At 40.9% G+C, this 19,500-nt stretch overlaps 1 protein-coding gene across 3 annotated transcripts in view; it reads left to right on the plus strand.

Annotated features, from left to right (window-relative positions):
• Positions 1 to 19,500, plus strand: part of LOC129740445 (ATP-binding cassette subfamily C member 4-like) — a 79,997-nt gene that overhangs the window by 8,916 nt on the left and 51,581 nt on the right. For all 3 annotated transcript variants that reach the window (XM_055732125.1, XM_055732137.1, XM_055732134.1), the window contains exons 2-4: positions 8,068 to 8,487; positions 8,547 to 8,754; positions 17,736 to 17,958. In XM_055732125.1, coding sequence (XP_055588100.1) covers positions 8,156 to 8,487; positions 8,547 to 8,754; positions 17,736 to 17,958 — 763 coding nt within the window. In that variant the 5' untranslated portion in view covers positions 8,068 to 8,155. The remainder of the gene's footprint in view (positions 1 to 8,067; positions 8,488 to 8,546; positions 8,755 to 17,735; positions 17,959 to 19,500) is intronic.

A 19,500-nucleotide genomic window follows, 5' to 3' on the forward strand; every position in this document is an offset into this window, starting at 1 on the left:
CATAAATTCACCAAATTCTTTTAAGCTCACTTCACTGTTGTCGTCTGTATATGCTGACCACTGCATTTGGTAATCGACCGGCAAACGGTTCACTAACGCGGCGAGCAATGATGGATTTGACAGATGGGCGTTTTGATCAGATGCTTCCAGATGAGCGCAGTAATTTTGAACGGCTGTGCCGTATTCTATCAGGGATTCTAATTTTTCAGCTTTGGGGGCAGGAATATTCCAAAGTTTTTGTAAAAGGCCATTAATTATCAGGTCAGGTCGGCCAAAACGAAAGCGTAGCGTGTCAATTATCTCAGGCACTAAATCGGGCAGAAGTAAGCTGCTTCGCACCGATTCAAGTGCTACTCCTTTGAGGCAACGTTGAAGACGAGTCAAATTTTCAACCGGGTTGTAGCCACAGGCTAAAGTGGAGGTAGTATAATGGCTAATAAATACTGGCCAATCTTCCGGGTCCCCTGAAAAGATAGGGAGATCCCGGGCGATAACCTGACGTGCTGCTAGTTGAGATGGGGTAGGCGAAAAACTATTCATATGTTGGGTGATATTTGCGTACTCGATTGGGGGGCAATGTCCCAACTGTGATATCAGGGACTCATGGGGCTCATTACATTGATCGGAATTTAGGCGAAGAGAATTAGGAACGGTCTTACCTTGACGTTGGTTTCTTTTATACTTGTCTTGAGGGGGGTGAGGCACAGGCGCACGGTCCTGGGATGGCGCACGTGGAATTGGTGTAACCTGCTCGCCATGGGGAAAGAAACCGGCTGGATTTCGATGATATTGTTGTTCGGGAGCTCCTACCGTGGCTATCTTATCGGCAAATTGGACTGCTGACCTTCTCTTTCCACCATGGTTGTCGGTTGACAACTGCTGCATCCGTTGACCCAAGTTGGCTTCCGAAACAGCGGGAAAAATTTGGGTAGATGCTGAATCCGGAACGACCAACCAGGTCGGTAGATGAGTATCACTGATGCTCCGACCACTGGTTGTGGGGAAAGTTGAACCAGCGATAGGTTGGTTTGAACTAGTCGGAGGTGTGTTAGAAGTTGGACCGTTCAGCTGGCCTGTAGGGACCGTCGGAAAAGTTGCATCATTGGTTGGAGCACGTTCGGGAGTTACAACGACATCGGATATGCTTTCCAACCAATCAGTCGTAAGCTGACGACTAATCCTCCTGCTCACCCGGCTCTGAGTGTTGTTCGTTTCATCCACATCGTTGACGGTGGATTGCAAAAGTTTGTACTTCGCATCGACCAGTCGTTTCTGGGCTTCGATTGCTTCCAAGCGGATCTGTAGAGCCTTAAGCTCTAAGTTACGGTTTTCCTCCAATTGCTCCAGCTGTAGCTGAACCTTTCGGGAACGTTTACTGGAAGCGGTCGCACTGCTGTGAATGCTGAGCGCTGGCTGGCATTTTGGACAGGACCAAGGGCGGGACTCAATGGATGGTGTAACTCCTGCACAGGTTAGATGGTACCAATCATCGCATACGTCGCACTGCACCATGTTCCCTGCCGAATCAGGGAGATTACACGCCACGCAGTTGGAAACTCCATCATTGGGTGTCGCTGGAGATGGTGCATCGTCGTTCGCAGTTGCCATCTCCCGCGATGGATGATGATTTTCTTGAAGAATGTTCCGAGTTGTATGTAGGGGAGGAGGGGAAAAGGACACCGGTCTTGATAGCAAAGCAGCTTCAAGCTGTAATTTATTGAGTTTTGGTTAGATGACATAATTTTAGTTTTATAGTAATTTGACTTACAAAATCAGTGTTTCGAGTCGATTTCCCTACAACCGGAACGATTCTAGGCAAAGCTGACCAAGGCTGCTGATAGTGTTACACGGCTTGATAGAGCAAAGTTCTCGGAACTTGGCTGGAGGAGCCGGAACTATTCACGAGCTGTTACTCGGACGCGGCTTGAGAAGGCTAAGTTCGATAAACTTGGCTGGATGAGCCGAAACGATTCACGAGCTGTTACTCGGATGCGGCTTGAGAAGGCTAAGTTCTATGAACTAGGCTGGAAGAGCCGGAACAATAGTCGAGCTAGAAAGCGCTGGATGGAACACGTTGTTGTTTAGCACAGTACTATGCTCTACACTGGGCCGGATGAATCCGAAAAGGTCTCACTGAAAACTAGCTGTTTACGTGCCACTGTCTGGTTATCGTTCGTTTGTTTCACTGCACTTGGTTCGGCAATAGTTTTAGCTTAGGTTAGGTAGTTTTTTTCAATTGTAGTTTAAATAGGTAGATATAGTTTTAATCACGAAGAATAGAAATAAAGCTATCTGTTTGACTCTTCTTGAATGGGTGGTGTAAGTTTTTTCCCGGAACTCGTAGCTGTCAAACGGGAAAGCGTCGCGGCTGGCCGCTGAACTGCAGTTTAGTATTTGGCGTCGAAAATGTCGCGCCGCTTCAAAGTTGGCAGTGCTCCCAGTTGCCAACACAGCCAAATATATATAAAAAAAACCTACTAAAGTCGACCGTTTTCCTTCCATGGCACTTTCAAAGGTTTCTTAAAGGTCATACTCTGTTTTGGTTGGATCTGGATTCTAGCCATTAAGCGAAACTGTGATGGAGTGATAAAAAGTTAATAATGTTGTTTTCTTGCAGAAGATGGATAATCTGCTAAACTTGTCATAGATTCGGTAAAATAGAAAAAAATGAATTATTTTGAAAGTCAAACTCCAGGAAATGAAGAACGTCAACAAACACAGCCTTGATTAAAAAAAGTAGTTCATAGTGTGCAATATAGATGGCACATAAGTTGCCCTAACATTTTAGTCTTTAAACTTATTCATTAGACGCTACCTCAAAAATTACTTGACAGATCGCCACAAAATTTTGCACATTTGAACCTTTTCTATTAATCTGCTCAAAAGTTTATCACAAATGAAAGTGTTGCATTTTTTTTCAAATACAGTCCTTAGAGCGAACAAGTTTAACATTTTTATTTTCATGGACAAATTTAAAAAGTCAAATGAACATAGACAGTTAACCTTCATCTGCAAAATAAAAATTTTGGCCTTTAGTCAAAAAATAATCAAATAAATATGAAACATCAGAAAAGTATGAAAAACGCAAATCGAAATGACAAAATCCCGAAGAAAACTTTGGAGATTTAAAATAAAACCACCAATCGCTTAAAGAACTCGTGAGATCTATGTGGAGCGCGTACTCATGTACAGTGATTCCACCACATTTTCTCAGTATTTTCAAACCCATAAAAATCTTTTATCGGTATGGAAATATAAAAATCGGAATTTCGGTATTTTAAATTAATTCGGAATTGGCTATTTAAGTGGTTCCAAAACCTATTTAGCGAATTCCTGTTATTAATGCCTCCTCATATGCATGATGTATAGATTTAAAATACTGAAATTTTCTGTATTGTTGACTCAATTTCTTTAAGAAGTTCTTCGAATTGTTTCATCCAGCATATCTACTGTTTTCTATTTTTTCTATATTTTTGGTTAGGAAGTGTTTGTAAATTTCAAGTATTCAAAAGATTCTGTGCTGAAAGTTCACGAAAGACTACCGAAGCTTTCTGGTCAATATTGATATTGTTAATGTTCTTATTCAAATAATTTTACCTTCATGTAATCGACTTCCCCTTCAGTCCTTAAAGTTTTAACGTATAGTATTTATTTTCATCATACCTTATGAAATATTTTCTTTTTTTTGTCAAAAATTCTGAGAAAGCTTATAGACCATGAAGAGATTAGCTTACTTCCTAGGCCAATGTTTTTACACAAGGCTGCGAAATTCACATTTTCGAGGAGCAAAGAATTTAACAGCTCATTTGGCTTATTTGAGTAAGCTGATTCCAAATATGTAATAGTTTTGTTTCTATCAGTGTTGTTTTCGAGAAAACTTTTGAAAACTGTTGAATACTTATTTAATTTATTTGTGCACAAAGATTTTTAAAATAAAGTTCAAATTCTATGATCAACTTTCCTGAAGACCGCGACTAAGTTGGGCTTCTGATACAAGAGTTGGTTTTTATTTTTATTAAATTGTTTAATGAGTTAGAATTATAATATTAAATATTCAAAAATTTTCGTTAATGATATCAGGAATAGTTTTAAAATTTTTAAAACTTAAATTTTTTTTTAAAAGTGCTGTATCTCTGAAACTAGGCAAGATCAGAATCCTTGATTGAATGAAGAATAATAAAAATAAGTTTTTAGTTTTTATGTTTGTTTTTATTTATCGGTTATCAAAGATCGATTTTTCTCTAGATTGATCAATTTTTAAATTTCCACATGCCAACCAAAACAAGAGGAATTAGGCAAATTCTGAAAAATGATTTGAATTCAGAATGCCTAAATCTTAAAAAAAAGTTTTTGAAAAATAAGTTATTATGTTTTGGATTATTCTATCGAAGACAACAGTTTTCAATTTTTTTTCTAAAAATGTTTCTCAATTTCTAAGGTCGTGGGTTCCTCTTCACAAATACAATTTCCAAAAGAAGAAAATAAAAAATTTCTTTTTTTAAGTATATTTGTTATTTGACACACAACGTTTACTCATCATATGAAATCATAGCAAGTTTTTAGATCAGAGACTCTCAAATCGACCAAGCGTGAGCGCAAATTTTAAGTTTCGTTACCTTCTCACTTTTCTAAAAACAGTTTGATACCATTGAGCTTGGCCAATTTTCAGGTGTGCTTTATAAGCTAACACCAATTATCATTTATTCGACATCTATTTAACAGAAAATCAAATATCTTCGGAAGTCTTGTTCAGACTTAAAAAAACAAGTTTTGAGTTCGGAGTCAAAATCTTAAAAATCGGTAGGAAATCCTTATGTTTTGCTCAAAATCGGTAATCGGTATATACCAACACTTGGTCAAAAATTATCTCAAAAATCGGTATGAGGCCTGTCCTGACTCAAATTGCTTCACGGGAAAATCGCTGTAGAAAAAAAAACCTATAGTTTGAAATGCATTGTTGACACTGGATTTTTTCAATTGTTGAATTTTTGAAAGCTGGAATAATGGCGTCACTCAAAGACCGACAATGCAAGTTTATTTTGACAAAAAATCGGATTTTTTTTTTCATTTTTTCTCGATATGTTGCAAAACAACTTGAAATAATACAGTTAACGGCGAGTTTTGTAATCAAATGTTTTGGAGCTCTTAGTATTGAAATGAAGAATAAATACAGTCAAAATAGATGTTTAGTTAGTTTTTATGAACACAAAATTTACAATTTCCATTTACGGTTTACAGTTTTGGCTCCAGCTGCAAAAATACTAGACGGATTTAAAAATAGAGTCATTTTGAAATCGTCTTACTAGGTGGTATATTTTTTTTTTGGCTTTGTATAGTTTTAATGGCGTCTAAAAAATTAGATAAATAAGCATTGTTCGATGAAAATCGAAGTTCTGAGCAAGGCCTGAAACTGCCGTAAAAATGTCCTGCTAAAGCTTTTCGTATCTGGATCTGCATTTGTGGGTCAGTCAAATGCCCAAATAAGCTATAGAGTAGATTTGGCACTCCAAAGAATTTAAAAATTGCCTAGACCTTAATTTCTTTAATATTGTGTCATATATCAGTGAAAAAGTGTGTATTTCTTGTTTGATGTTGCTTTAAAGATTCCTTTAAAAAAAATTCAAATGAACCTGATACAGAGATCATCCACCGGGGAAAAATAGAAAAAAAAAGAGGAATTAGCAGATACAGTAAGTGACTACAGAACAGTGCTGCTGGATTGACAGAAAATATAGATACAGCTTGATGGTAAAAGATTAAAACAGATTTATGTATCAAAAATTAACAGCGTGTTGAGAGGACAGCTTCATGCGTGTTGGGAGGACCGCAAAAATATATAAATATCCAAAATCAAAGTAGTTTTGACGATGGTCAGTAGTTTTGTCCACACGAATGCCATAGTAGCTCGAAGCGTCTGGCCAACTGGTAAATTTTGGTTTTTGATATTAAAACTCGCCGAAAAAAGTCGATAAAATCCAAGGGCAAATAAATAAATAGCGTGTTGTAAGGACATCTGTGAAGAATAAGTCGAGTTGAGAGGACAGCATTATTTCGAGTTGGAGGACCGAAAAGTTAAAAACCGTGTTGAGAGGATAACTATAAAGAAAAGGCGAATTGAGAAGATGGCCCTATGCGTGCTAGGAGGACCGTACAAATAAATTAACAGCGTGTTGAGAGGATAGCTGTAAAGTAAAAGGCGAGTTGTGAGGAAAGCCTTATGTGCGTGAGAGGACCGAACCAATAAATGAACAGCGTGTTGAGAGGACAGCTGGGAAGAAAGGAGAGGGCAGCTGTGAAGAAAAAGGCGAGTTTAGAGGACAGCCTTATTGCGTGCTGGGAGGACCGCAAAAATGAGCAGCTGTCAACACGCTGACAGCTATGAAGATGAAGATGAGTTGAGAGAACCGCCTTATTGCGTGTTGTAAGGACCGCAAAGACGAATGAACGGCGTGTTGAGAGGACAGCTGTAAAGAATAAGGCGAGTTGGGAGAACAGCCTGTTGAGCCAAGAGGACCGAATAAATGAAAAGCGTGTTGAGAGGACAGCTGCGAAGAAAAAGGCGAGTTTAGAGGACAGCATAATTGCGTGTTGGGAAGACTGCAAAAATAAACCACGTGTTGAGAGGACAGACTTACACGTGTCGAGAGGACTGTTCAAATAAATAAACAGCATGCTGAGAGGACAACTGTAGAGAAAAAGGCGAGTTGAGAGGACAGACCTATACGTGTTGGGAAGACCAAATAAATAAACAGCGTGTTGAGAGGACAGCTGTGAAAAAAACGCGAGCTAAGAAGACAGCCTAATTGCATGTTGGAAGGACCGCACAGATAAACAGCGTGTTGAGAAGACAGCTGTAAAGAATAAGGCGAGTTGAGAGGACAGCCTTATCGCGTGTCGAGAGGATCGAACCAATAAATGAACAGCGTGCTAAGAGGACAGCTGTGAAGAAAAAGGCGAGTTGAGTGGACAGCTTTATAGCGTGTTGGGAGGACCGCAAGCAAATGAACAGCGTGTTGAGAGAACAGCTGTAAAGAAAAAGGTGAGTTGAGAGGACTGCCTTATGCGTGACGGGAGGACCGCACAAATAAAAGAACAGTGTATTGGGAGGCCAGCTGTAAAGAATAAGGCGAATTTAGAGGACAGCCTTATTTCGTGTTGAGAAGACCGCTTAAATGAACAGTGTGCTAAAAGGCTAGCTGTTAAAAAAAGGCGATTTGAGAGGGCAGCCTTATGCGTGGTGGGGAACCGCACAAATGAGGAGGACATCCTTATGTGCGTGGGAAAACCGAACCAATAAACGAACAGCGTATTGAGAGGACAGCTGTAAGATAAAAAGGTTAATTGCGAGGATAGCATTATAGCTTGTTGAGAGGAACGCAAAGTTAATCAGCATGTTAACAGAACAGATGTAGAGAAAAAGTCGAGTTGAGAGGACAGCTGTATGGAAAAATGCTAGATTAGAGGACAAGCTCATTGCGTGTTGGGAAGATCGCAAAGATAAATGAACAGCGTATTGAGAAGACAACCAAGCAAGTTGGGGAGTCCGCAAAAAAAAAAACTACAAAATTTTTGGAATCATCTCTCCTTTTTGTTGTTCTTCGCGTGAAAACGACCATAACAACAACAAAAATGTATAAGTAGGTAGTATAGGATTTAGGTACTCCTCAAGCGGCTTGGCCAGTTTAGTATTAAAGAAATAATGTAAAGAGCAAACTCATGAATAAATATACCTTCAGAATAAAAAAAAAATCAAATTCTGTTCTACTGATTTTTTTTTCAATAATTTTTGGATTCAGCGACCAATTTACATTAGAAATATGAAAAGGTGAATGAAGGTCACTTTTTTTTTTAAATTTTGTTTACCCCTAAAATCACTAATCAATTTGAACTTAAAAATGTGTGTTTAAAAATGTAATTAGCATAATATTTCTGTTATCCTACTTTAATTGAAAACATTGAATTTGAACCATTATTTTGTATTTAGGTTTTATTCAAGTTCTAAGTTCAAAGTTCTAATCGATTCTGAAATTGTACATTTTTTCCATTTTTTTTAAATTGATTTCGTAGGGCAAATTCAGGTGCAACCATCATGTTTTGAAAAAGTTTTCCATTTGTTGACAATCCACATAAAATTGCCTGAAACGGACCAACAATTATGAACCCAACGAAATACTCCAAAGATCCCAGCATCCACCAGATGCGCCGGGAGGAAAATCCGGTCATCAAGGCGGGCTCAATCTCACGCTACACCTTCTGGTGGCTGAAACCCCTGTTCCGGACCGGTCTCGAGCGTCCGATCGAAGAGTCCGACATCTACGAGACCCTATCGGGGCACCAGAGCGAGCAGCTGAGCTATCAGTTCGAAGACCGGTGGCGATTGGAGCTAAAGAAGGACCGCCCTAGCTTTCTGAGGGTGATCCTCGGAATTTATGGAAGTACAATCCTACTCAATGGGTTGATCTACACATCGGTGGATTCGTTTGCCAGGTAAATTTGAGTTTCTATCTGAACAAATTTGTTATAATGAAATATTGTTTTCTCTATAGAATATTCCAGCCGCTCTGCCTCGGTGGGTTGGTGTCTTACTTTGCTCCAGGTCAAACGACGATCAGCCGAGAGGAGGCGTTCTACTACGCCACTGGAATTGTTCTTTGTTCCTTGATTCCGGTGGCCATTTTCCATCATTTTATTCTGTATATTTTCCAAATCGGGATGAAAATTCGAGTAGCATGTTGTTCGCTGTTATATAAGAAGGTAAGTCGGATGGGAATCTTTTACAGGATTGAAAGCAATGAATCCATTACATCACACAACATGACAGAAATCCGATGCTAGGGGAAACAAAAATCTGCCAGAAACGTCATTCTACAGGGATAACTTTCGTTTAAATAATTTCCGATTGATAAATTATTCCCTAGAAATGCCCAATTGGGTGGAATTTAATGTCCCATTTTGTAGCGAGTGTGTGTTTGTGATTGGCTGAATTATTCACTCGATGGCCTCTGTGTGAGTCGAATGCAAAAAAAGAGAACCCAAAAGTTGACAATTCGCACCGGAACATGTTCACGGGAGATGCACACGTACGTTCAGTTTTCACCGGAGCCGGTAGCTCTGTACCTATAGATAGTGCTTACGTAGTTTTGGTTTGTTCTTTGGGGAATTTAATCCGTTTTCGAGAATGAACGGTGTGGTTCCGAAATGTCCCACCCAGCGGCCATCCCGGTGAGCTAACTCGAGAATGGGGCGGACATTAGAAAGGAACGCCTCGGATCTCTTTTGAATAAGTAACTAGCTGGCGCCTTTCGGTGCTTCTCTGCTGATACTGTCAACCGAAAGTCACACTCTCTGGCAAATGCCGGCTCGGATCCGTCGGGAAATGCTACGAAAATAGTTTGGGCCAACTGGGCTGGAATTTCCGGCTTTTTTTGTTAATAGGATCCTTGGAGCAATAAAATAGCTGCCATAAATTAAACTTTGATCAGCGCGGCAGGTCGGTAGCTGGTTGTCGAAAATCAGATTTTGCGGATTCAAAATCACAGAGAAAATGTTTGTTGAGTGATACCCAAATTAAAAATAACCGAAAAAACATTCGGTATCTTATCGGTTGTATACATTTAGGCGTCTTTCTCGAAACAATCAATTAACATCACACAGAATTCCACAAGAACGTTCTAGTACGGACATTAGGACACGTTTCCCATCAGATCAGCTCGATGCAAATCACTTGTTGGAGTCAAAAAGCGATCACCTCACCCTGATTGATTATCCCCCAAATGGTTTTGGAAATTGTGCTGCGTAGATACAAACCTGTCGTGGTCAGCTAGCGATGGCAGTTACAAACAATCGTTTTAGTGGGAGCAATTTTTCTCCCTCCCAAATAGTGGATCAAATTTCGAGAGGATCATCATTATTACCGTCAGTAACGATCAATTGGAGCCATCAATGATGCCGCGGGCTCTCAAGGCTCTTGCTACGGGAGAATTTCTGGCAAAGGTTACATAAGAGGGAGCAGTGAGTGGTCAAATGGGGATTCTAGCGTAGGCTTAGTTGTAGAGTCAGTACTCGTTCGATCACCAATTAGCACGGTCATGTATATTCATGTTTAGTTTAAGTAAACTCCATGTAATATAAGTTCAAAGTCAATATACTTGTTTTAATTAAAGTTGTGTTTTTGGAACCAAACCATACGCGTTTATCTGTTCTGTGCATGCGAAAGAAGAAGGACCATTGAAGCCCACCGATTACTTGCCTAGACCATAGTTGGGATTGTGGAACGCGAAATAGTCTATCGAAGGAATTAAAAATCTTAGGCCACCTCCCAACATTGGTCCTTCGAACCGGATATGAGGAACCACGGGGCAGTAAATTGACGTGCCAATACCTTATACCAAGGGCCATTGTGGTTTTGTTGGAACTTGGCGCCATTACGTTTGGAGTTGGAGGGAAGGCTCGCCATTGCATGCCGGCGTCCTAATTAGCCATCTTGCACGAACCACATTTCCACATCATTGTTAGAAATTTACAAAATCGATTGGATGGACGAAGCTGATTATCGAAATACTGGATAGGCATCGTGTTACTTTTGTCAGGTAAAATATAAGACACAGATTACCAGTATATGTTCAGCCACAGTTCAGGACCCCGCTAACACATTATTCTTTTGCGTGCACGTGGTTCAAACTACTCGAGGAACGATTTTCCGGATAACCGCAGAAACCATTGTTTCTGGGTTCTGGGTTCGAACGAATACATCCTAATCACAATACGGAGGAACGTAGAGGACTAACTTGGCAGAACCAAATACTGACAGGCCGGCCGCCTGTTTTTCCAGGTAAATTTAAGCAACAGATTCACAGTATATGTTCAGCCAATAGTTAGCAACATCCTAACACCCCTTTGGATCTTCAACTCATCTCTCTTCGAGCTCGGTTAACGCATCGGACTACAAGGAAAATCACAAATCGGTTTTGGCAAAATTCCGACCACACAACACCGGTACCATACGAAAAAAGGATTATCTACCAATCACCAAGAAGTCGACCACATTAGAAGAAGAGGCAGCGCAGGAAAAGGTTTCTCAGGTAAATAACCTTAGAATAGTGTATGTTCTACCGTCGCTTGGGCACAGTTAATACACCCCTTTTAAATAAAAATTTGTATCCTCTTCGAATTACTACCTACGCATTCCCTGAGAATCAACCGTTCGCCAGAACGACTATCTCAATTTGCGACATTTCACCTCGGAGACGTTCTGTCTTTTGGGCGTTTGGACATTGAGTATCACCATAAGTGAAGCATTGCGGATAACAACAACCTGAAGTGCCCCTGATTTTTTTGTTGAGGTAAATTACTGCAGTATATGTTTGGCCGAAGCTGGACGTATTTAGTGGCTTACTACATCCCTACCCATCTCTACTACTGCATTACGGTTACGCAACGTCATGCCGGGCTCAAGAACTACGAAGAAGGAAGACCCATCACTGAGGCACCTGACGGTGAAATGTTCCAACATCCAGGCATCCCTACAGGACATTTTCCGATTTGTGGAGGATTTTACGGACGATACCATGACGGAGATGATCGAGGTGCGGCTTACAAGGTTGGACGAGCTGTGGGAAGGTTTCGAAAATGTGATGATAGATATTCAATCACACGAGGAACATGTTGAGGAAGATAATCCAAATATTGAGCGGAAAAGACGAGAGTTTAGTAATCTTTATTATCAAGCAAAGGCTTTCATGTTGAGCAAGGTTAAGGATCGTACCGTACCGAATAGTTCTGGACAGTTGCCTAGGGGATTAGATTCGACAATTCAAGAAACACATGACCATATTAGACTACCTCAAATCAAGTTACCTTCCTTCTCAGGTGATATTGATGAATGGCTCGGGTTTAGAGATCTGTTTATTTCCTTAATTCATGTTAAACCAGAACTTCCAGATATTGAAAAGTTCTATTATCTGAAAGGATGCTTGCAAGGAGAAGCCAGGGCCCTACTAGATCCTATTCAAGTATCACAAGCTAATTATCAGGTAGCATGGGACACACTCGTCAATCGGTACAGTAATAGTAAGCTATTAAAGAGAAGACAGATTAGCTCCCTGTTTGGCCTACCCACGATGCACAAGGAATCGGTGACGGAGCTCCAGTCCCTTTTAGATGGATTCGAGAGAATAGTTCACACTCTTGACCAGGTGGTTCATGTTAACGATTATAAAGATTTGTTGTTGGTTAATTTCCTCACTGCACGTCTGGATCATGTAACTCGTCGATCTTGGGAAGAGCATTCCTCAACAGAAGAACAGGATACCATAGAAGATTTAATCAGTTTTCTCCATCGACGTATTAGGATCCTGGAATCGCTTCCGCCGAAAGTGATAGAATCTAAAGGAGTTAATCAAAATTCTACAAATAGATCAAGGCCCACTTTACTTAGAACGAGTTACGCTACTGCACAGTCAATTGGAATTCAATGTGCGTTATGTAAGGAGGATCATTTTTTGCATCAATGCTCCGATTTTAGACATCTTCCAGTAAACGAACGAGATGCGTTTTTGAAAAGTCATTCGTTGTGCCGGAATTGCTTTAGAATTGGTCACCATGCTAAGGAATGCCAGTCAAGATTCTCGTGTAGAATCTGTAAAGGGCGACACCATACGCTCGTATGCTTCAAAACCAACCGGCAGGATGGAGTTCTGGAGGATTCCCAGGTTAGGATCAGCAACACGTCATCAGCTACGGAGGAGGCTGAAGAATCAAACCCGTCTTTTGAAGTGACTACCACGGCGACTACAAGCACTACCGTTTCTAATTGCAACGCTTATAACACTTCACGAATTTTATTAGCGACTGCAGTGGTGTTGATTGAGGATGACATAGGCTGTCAGGTTCCGGCTCGAGCGCTCCTGGATTCGGGTTCGGAAAGTAACTTCATTACAGAAACATTAAGTCAAAGGATTAACTTGTCACGCGAAAGGGTTCAAATTTCCGTGTCTGGAATTGGTCAAGCCTCTTTAAAGGTGAAGCAAAGAGTGCACGCTGTTATCAAGTCTAAAAACTCTAACTTCAACAAGCCAATGAGTTTTCTTGTGCTTCCAAGGGTAACAGCGAATCTACCAACTACTACAATCAACACAAGGGAATGGAAAATACCAGACGGATTTAAACTGGCAGATCCGTCATTTTTCGAATCCAAGTCGGTCGACATCGTTCTTGGAATCGAGGCATTTTTTGAATATTTTGAGACTGGCCGTAGAATTTCCTTAGGGGATGGCATGCCGGCACTTACAGAGTCTGTATTTGGATGGATCGTTAGTGGAGGGCTCGCGGATCCAAGTCAATCACTAAAACTTAATTGCCACGTTTCTATGGAAGCGAAATTGGAAGAAATTCTCACACGATTCTGGGCTGCAGAAGAAGTTGGAACCAGCCGGAAATACTCACCAGAGGAACAACGTTGTGAAGATATGTTCCGGGAATCCATAAAGCGTAATGGAGAGGGCCGTTATATAGTGTCACTTCCAAAAATTACCAACATTTGGGGCCAATTAGGAAGCTCGAAGGATATTGCCTTGAGACGTTTACATTCCACCGAGAGACGATTAGCAAGAAACGAAGAACTTCGAAAACAATATCTTTTTGTTTATGGCCGAATACGAAATGTTAGGGCATATGCAAGAAATTATTCCCCAGGAGGTTAGTTCAGTTAAGCGATGTTATTTACCACACCACCCTGTTATTAAAGAGGACAGCACAACTACCCGATTAAGAGTGGTTTTTGATGCATCCTGCAAAACTTCTTCAGGATGTTCACTGAACGATCTTCTACTTACTGGCCCTGTCATTCAGGATGATTTAAGAGAAATTATACTCCGATGCCGAACGAAACAGATATTAGTAGTAGCAGACGTGGAGAAAATGTTTCGACAGGTGCTGGTCAACCCTAAGGATAGGCCGTTGCAAACCATTCTATGGCGCGCCTCTCCATTAAACGAAGTTAAAACGTATGAACTGAACACAATTACTTACGGGACGAAGGCCGCGCCCTTCCTGGCAACAAGGGTTCTGAAGCAATTGGCGTTAGATGAAAGGCATCGATTTCCGTTGGCAGCGAAAGCATATTTGGAGGATACTTACATGGATGACGTTATTACGGGGGCGGACGACGCTGAGACAGCACTCGAGCTGAGGATTCAGCTGGAAAAAGCTGCTACTTGCGGTGGATTCCGTCTCCGAAAATTCGCTTCGAACGCTAAACAAATTTTGGAGAGTGTGTCTAAGGAAAACCTGGCAATTTTGGATTCATCGATACATCTCGACGCAGATCCATCGGTGAAAACTCTTGGGTTATCTTGGCTACCCAACTCAGATGTTCTCATGTTTCGTTTCAATGTACCTGTGCTTCCTGAACACGAAACTTTAACCAAACGTCGTATTTTATCGGTTATTGCCACGCTTTTTGACCCATTGGGATTACTTGGTGCAGCAATAACCAAGGCAAAGATATTGATGCAGCAGCTCTGGACTCTTAAAGATGAATGCGGAAATAGGTTGGGCTGGGATCAACCTGTGCCTTCTACGGTGGGTGAGATTTGGAGGAACTACTACTATCAGCTACCTGTTTTCAATCAGATCCAGGTGAACCGTTGCGTTATTTTGCCTAATGCAATTACAGTGGAATTTCATTGCTTTTCGGACGCGTCAGAGCGAGCGTTCGGTGGTTGTATTTATGTTCGGAGTTTCGATGCCCAAGGCGCGGTTAAAATTCAGTTGTTGTCGTCTAAATCAAAGGTAGCACCATTAAAATGCCAGAGCATTCCGCGCTTAGAGCTATGTGGAGCGCTGCTAGTTGCTGAACTCGAGGAGAAGGTGAGAAAAGCGGTAAAAATCCAAACCATCGGCACTATTTTTTGGACAGACTCGACCTGCGTGTTGAGATGGATTCAAGCTCCACCACTGACGTGGACTACCTTTGTAGCCAACAGAGTATCAAAAATTCAAACTCTAACAAACGGATGTGAATGGCGACATGTATCAGGCTTAGACAATCCGGCAGATCTAATCTCAAGAGGAATATCACCTACAAACATAGTGGATAATCATTTCTGGTGGAACGGACCAGCATGGTTGAAGGAAAACAGGGAACAGTGGCCAACTTCATCAGATGATATTCCAGCAGACGTTGGAAATGACGAGCTACGACGCACAACAGTTGCTGCAACAGGATCGAGCTACGCTGACTTCAATGAATGGTTTTTTGGGAAATTCTCTAGTTATTTTGAAATGATTAGGAAAACGGCATATTTATTACGCTTTATGAAACTGATTCAAAAAAAATTAGAAGGTGAACCTAATGCATTTCTGTCCAGCGCTGAAATAAAAGAAGCTGAAAGAGTTTTGATTCATCGAGTTCAACAGGAAACGTTTGCGGCGGAAATTACAGCACTAAGGAAAAACGAAGATGTCTCCTCAAAATCTCCGTTGAAATGGTTTCGCCCGTTTTTAGACGAGGATGGATTGGTTCGTTTAGGTGGTCGTTTGAAAAATTCTTCCGAAATTGCCGGTTTCAAAAATCCAGTGATCCTACCTGCAAGACATATCATCACCCGATTAATTTTTGAGCATTATCATCTTCGCCTTATGCATGCCGGACCTCAGCTCCTTCTTGCATCGGTTCGCCAAAAATTCTGGCCACTAGGCGGCAGAAGCGTTGCCAAGCAAATAGTGCATAAATGCATCAAGTGTTTCCGGTCAAGGCCTACGCCCATTCAACAGCTGATGGGAGACTTACCAGCGGTCCGTGTAACGGAGTCCCGACCATTCGCAAATACAGGTGTGGACTATTTTGGGCCAATGTACACTAGACCAGCTCCCCGTCGCCCAGCGGTCAAGGCCTACGTAGCTATCTTTATATGCATGTGCACAAAGGCTGTCCACATGGAGCTCGTGACGGATCTGTCTACCGATTGTTTCATTAAGGCTTTGCAACGGTTCATTTCTAGGCGCGGATTTTGTTCACAAATCTTTTCAGATAATGGAACCAATTTTGTTGGCGCAAGAAACAAATTTGTAGAGTTGCAGCGTCTGTTAAAAAATAAAACGCATCATGAAAAGGTTTCCAAGGAATGCTCAAGGCTGATGATTCAGTGGCACTTTAGTCCTCCTGCCTCTCCGCATTTTGGGGGGCTTTGGAGGCTGCGGTTCGGTCGGCAAAGAAACATTTGTTGATTGTGATTGGCGAAACCCCTCTTCCACCAGAAGATTTATCAACACTCGTAATTCAAGCTGAAGCTTGCCTAAACTCACGCCCGATTATGCCGTTGAAGGATGATCCGACTGATTTGGAACCGCTAACTCCGGCTCACTTTATCATTGGTACTAGTTTGCAGGATTTGCCCGAAGAAGATATGGAAGCATGCCCTGATAATCGTCTCAGCCATTTTCAGTTGATATGTAAAAAGAAACAGTTATTTTGGAAACGATGGCATCACGAATATCTTAGCCTGCTGCAAGGAAGAAACAAACGTTGGAAGTCTCCTGTAAAGGTCGAAGTTGGACGGTTAGTTGTTGTTTGTGATGAGCGTACTGCGCCCTGCAACTGGAGGATGGGCAGGATAGAAGAGGTGTACCCTGGGTCCGATGGCACTGTACGTGTGGTGAAATTAAAAACGGCATCTGGATCAATTACACGAGAGGCCGAGAAGGTTTGCGTTTTACCAATCTACAGTGATAGTGAATCCCAATAATTTCAACAATTCAAAAATATCAAATTGTACGTCGAAGAGGATACTTTGTTTCTTTTCAGAAATTTCTGGAAATTTCAGGGTGGGTGAGAATGTTGGAGTCAAAAAGCGATCACCTCACCCTGATTGATTATCCCCCAAATGGTTTTGGAAATTGTGCTGCGTAGATACAAACCTGTCGTGGTCAGCTAGCGATGGCAGTTACAAACAATCGTTTTAGTGGGAGCAATTTTTCTCCCTCCCAAATAGTGGATCAAATTTCGAGAGGATCATCATTATTACCGTCAGTAACGATCAATTGGAGCCATCAATGATGCCGCGGGCTCTCAAGGCTCTTGCTACGGGAGAATTTCTGGCAAAGGTTACATAAGAGGGAGCAGTGAGTGGTCAAATGGGGATTCTAGCGTAGGCTTAGTTGTAGAGTCAGTACTCGTTCGATCACCAATTAGCACGGTCATGTATATTCATGTTTAGTTTAAGTAAACTCCATGTAATATAAGTTCAAAGTCAATATACTTGTTTTAATTAAAGTTGTGTTTTTGGAACCAAACCATACGCGTTTATCTGTTCTGTGCATGCGAAAGAAGAAGGACCATTGAAGCCCACCGATTACTTGCCTAGACCATAGTTGGGATTGTGGAACGCGAAATAGTCTATCGAAGGAATTAAAAATCTTAGGCCACCTCCCAACATCACTTTCAACAGACATTAGAATTCGAGTTGTGAGAATGAAGTCTTCATCGTCAGTCAACAGACGATTAGAATTGAGAATTAAGCAGCGTTTGATAGACCACATCATGACACACAATAAGAGGTAGATGTTCTCGTTTAATAGTCATAATTGCGATAAAATCATGAATGACGTAGCATCCACATATAACATCCACCCACAACAGCGACCGATCTGTTAGCCTTTTTGAAATGCAAGCTCACGTCCATCATTTTCCTTCCCTTTGCACATTGCGGCACCGGGGGATTTCGTCCTCGGCACAGGCCCTGCGCATCACCAAGGCGGCCGGAACGGACGGCCTCATCGGGCAGGTGATTAATTTGATGTCAAACGATGTGGCGAAGTTTGATACCGCAACCAGCTTCCTGCACGACATCTGGAAGGGTCCAATCGAAATGGCCGTGCTGGGCTATTTCATCTACCGGGAAATCGGACTGCCCGGCTTGATTGGCATCGTGTTCCTGCTGAGCTTCATCCCGCTGCAAGGTAAGTTTGATTGATGGTTGAATTATTGTCCTTTCGATTTGAAAGTTTTTCAAACTTTCTCAAAGTTCTTTCTCATGTTCAAAACCATTATTTATAATGAACTATTTAGAAGTTTAGATGATACAAATTCGAAACAACAGATTCCGGTTATGATCTATCCACGGTATCATTTCAAAGAAATTTGCATATAAATCAATCGGATGTACCTATTCGTCTTATCAAGCCGAGGCATATTGGAAGCAAAAACTAAATAGCAGCGGGTACAATTTTTCACAGGTTGGAAAACAAAATATTGTACTACGGTTTGTCCCAAATTTACGACCTGTCCATTTTTCCGACACAAAATGTTTTGGTTTCACGTTGCCAGTTAGAAACGTGCCGGGTGGAAAGCCATTGTTTGCGTGTGTAACATCGCCCCCATTTGTAGAATGATTCAGTTATGAATTATTGTCGCATTATTTGCTTTTCTAGAAATGATAAATTAAAACAGACTATACAGCCATTTTATTACCATCCAGAAGAAACGCATACTATGCATCAACTAGCAAGCGTCATTATCTAAATCAGCATTCGAAAAAAATAGAGCTGCTTCAAACCATTTTCCTTGACATTTAATTATAAAGATCTCCTGTACTTGGTCCTTCGAAATTATTAGCACCATCAATAGCTTGATCGATAGTCTCAGATTACCATCGTATCCACTAAGTAGCATACAGATAAGATGTGGTTTTCTCTTATATAAACAAAAATGTTCAAACAGTTGCCAGCTGGCCAGGTATGAACACGGATGCCGGAATGCCTGTAAGAAAACTAGCCCACTCGATGTTCTTCCAGAATATACCTACATCCTCACACGCAATACATTCACACCATAACAATTCATACGAAGCCCTGGGGTCCGGATATAGAGAACGCTGCATTGGAGATTTATCGAACTCAACAATCTAAGAATGCATGTGAGCACAAACTTGGGCAGAAATTGCGGTGAATCCGTGCACTTAAGGTGGATAAATAACACAAAAAACGGCGCCGGCCACGTCCTAGTAGTCAAAAGATAGTTTGAAATTGAGATAAAGGAATGGCAGAATAAAAATTTCCCGTTTTAGGACCGAGGTATTGTCCCTAAGGCCTATCATTTCTTAATAAACCTTTTCAATATTGATTTTTTTTAAATATTTGTTCGAAAGTTTTTGATTGCTACAGTACACAAGTCATTTTTTTTTAATAGCAAGTCTAATCTTCTGGACTAAGTGAATTTCTCAATACCTATAAAATTATTCACTAAATCGTTCAATGATCTCTAAATAAACATTTATACAACTGATTTTTTTTCTAAAATTTGTTTCTGTTGATTACAGTTAGCAAAAAATAAATAAAAAAAGCAAATATGTACAATAGACTGGTCAGAATCTGGCCATAAAGCGAGGTTATATGATTTGATGAAAAAGGATGTGAAAAATTCGAAGTTTGTATGGAAATTAATACAGAAAGGGACTGTTTTGTTCAAAAAATCATACAGCCTCACTGTTGCACTAAACTAAA

Source organism: Uranotaenia lowii, chromosome 1 (genome assembly GCF_029784155.1).
Source record: "Uranotaenia lowii strain MFRU-FL chromosome 1, ASM2978415v1, whole genome shotgun sequence".
NCBI classification, from domain to species: domain Eukaryota; kingdom Metazoa; phylum Arthropoda; class Insecta; order Diptera; family Culicidae; genus Uranotaenia; species Uranotaenia lowii.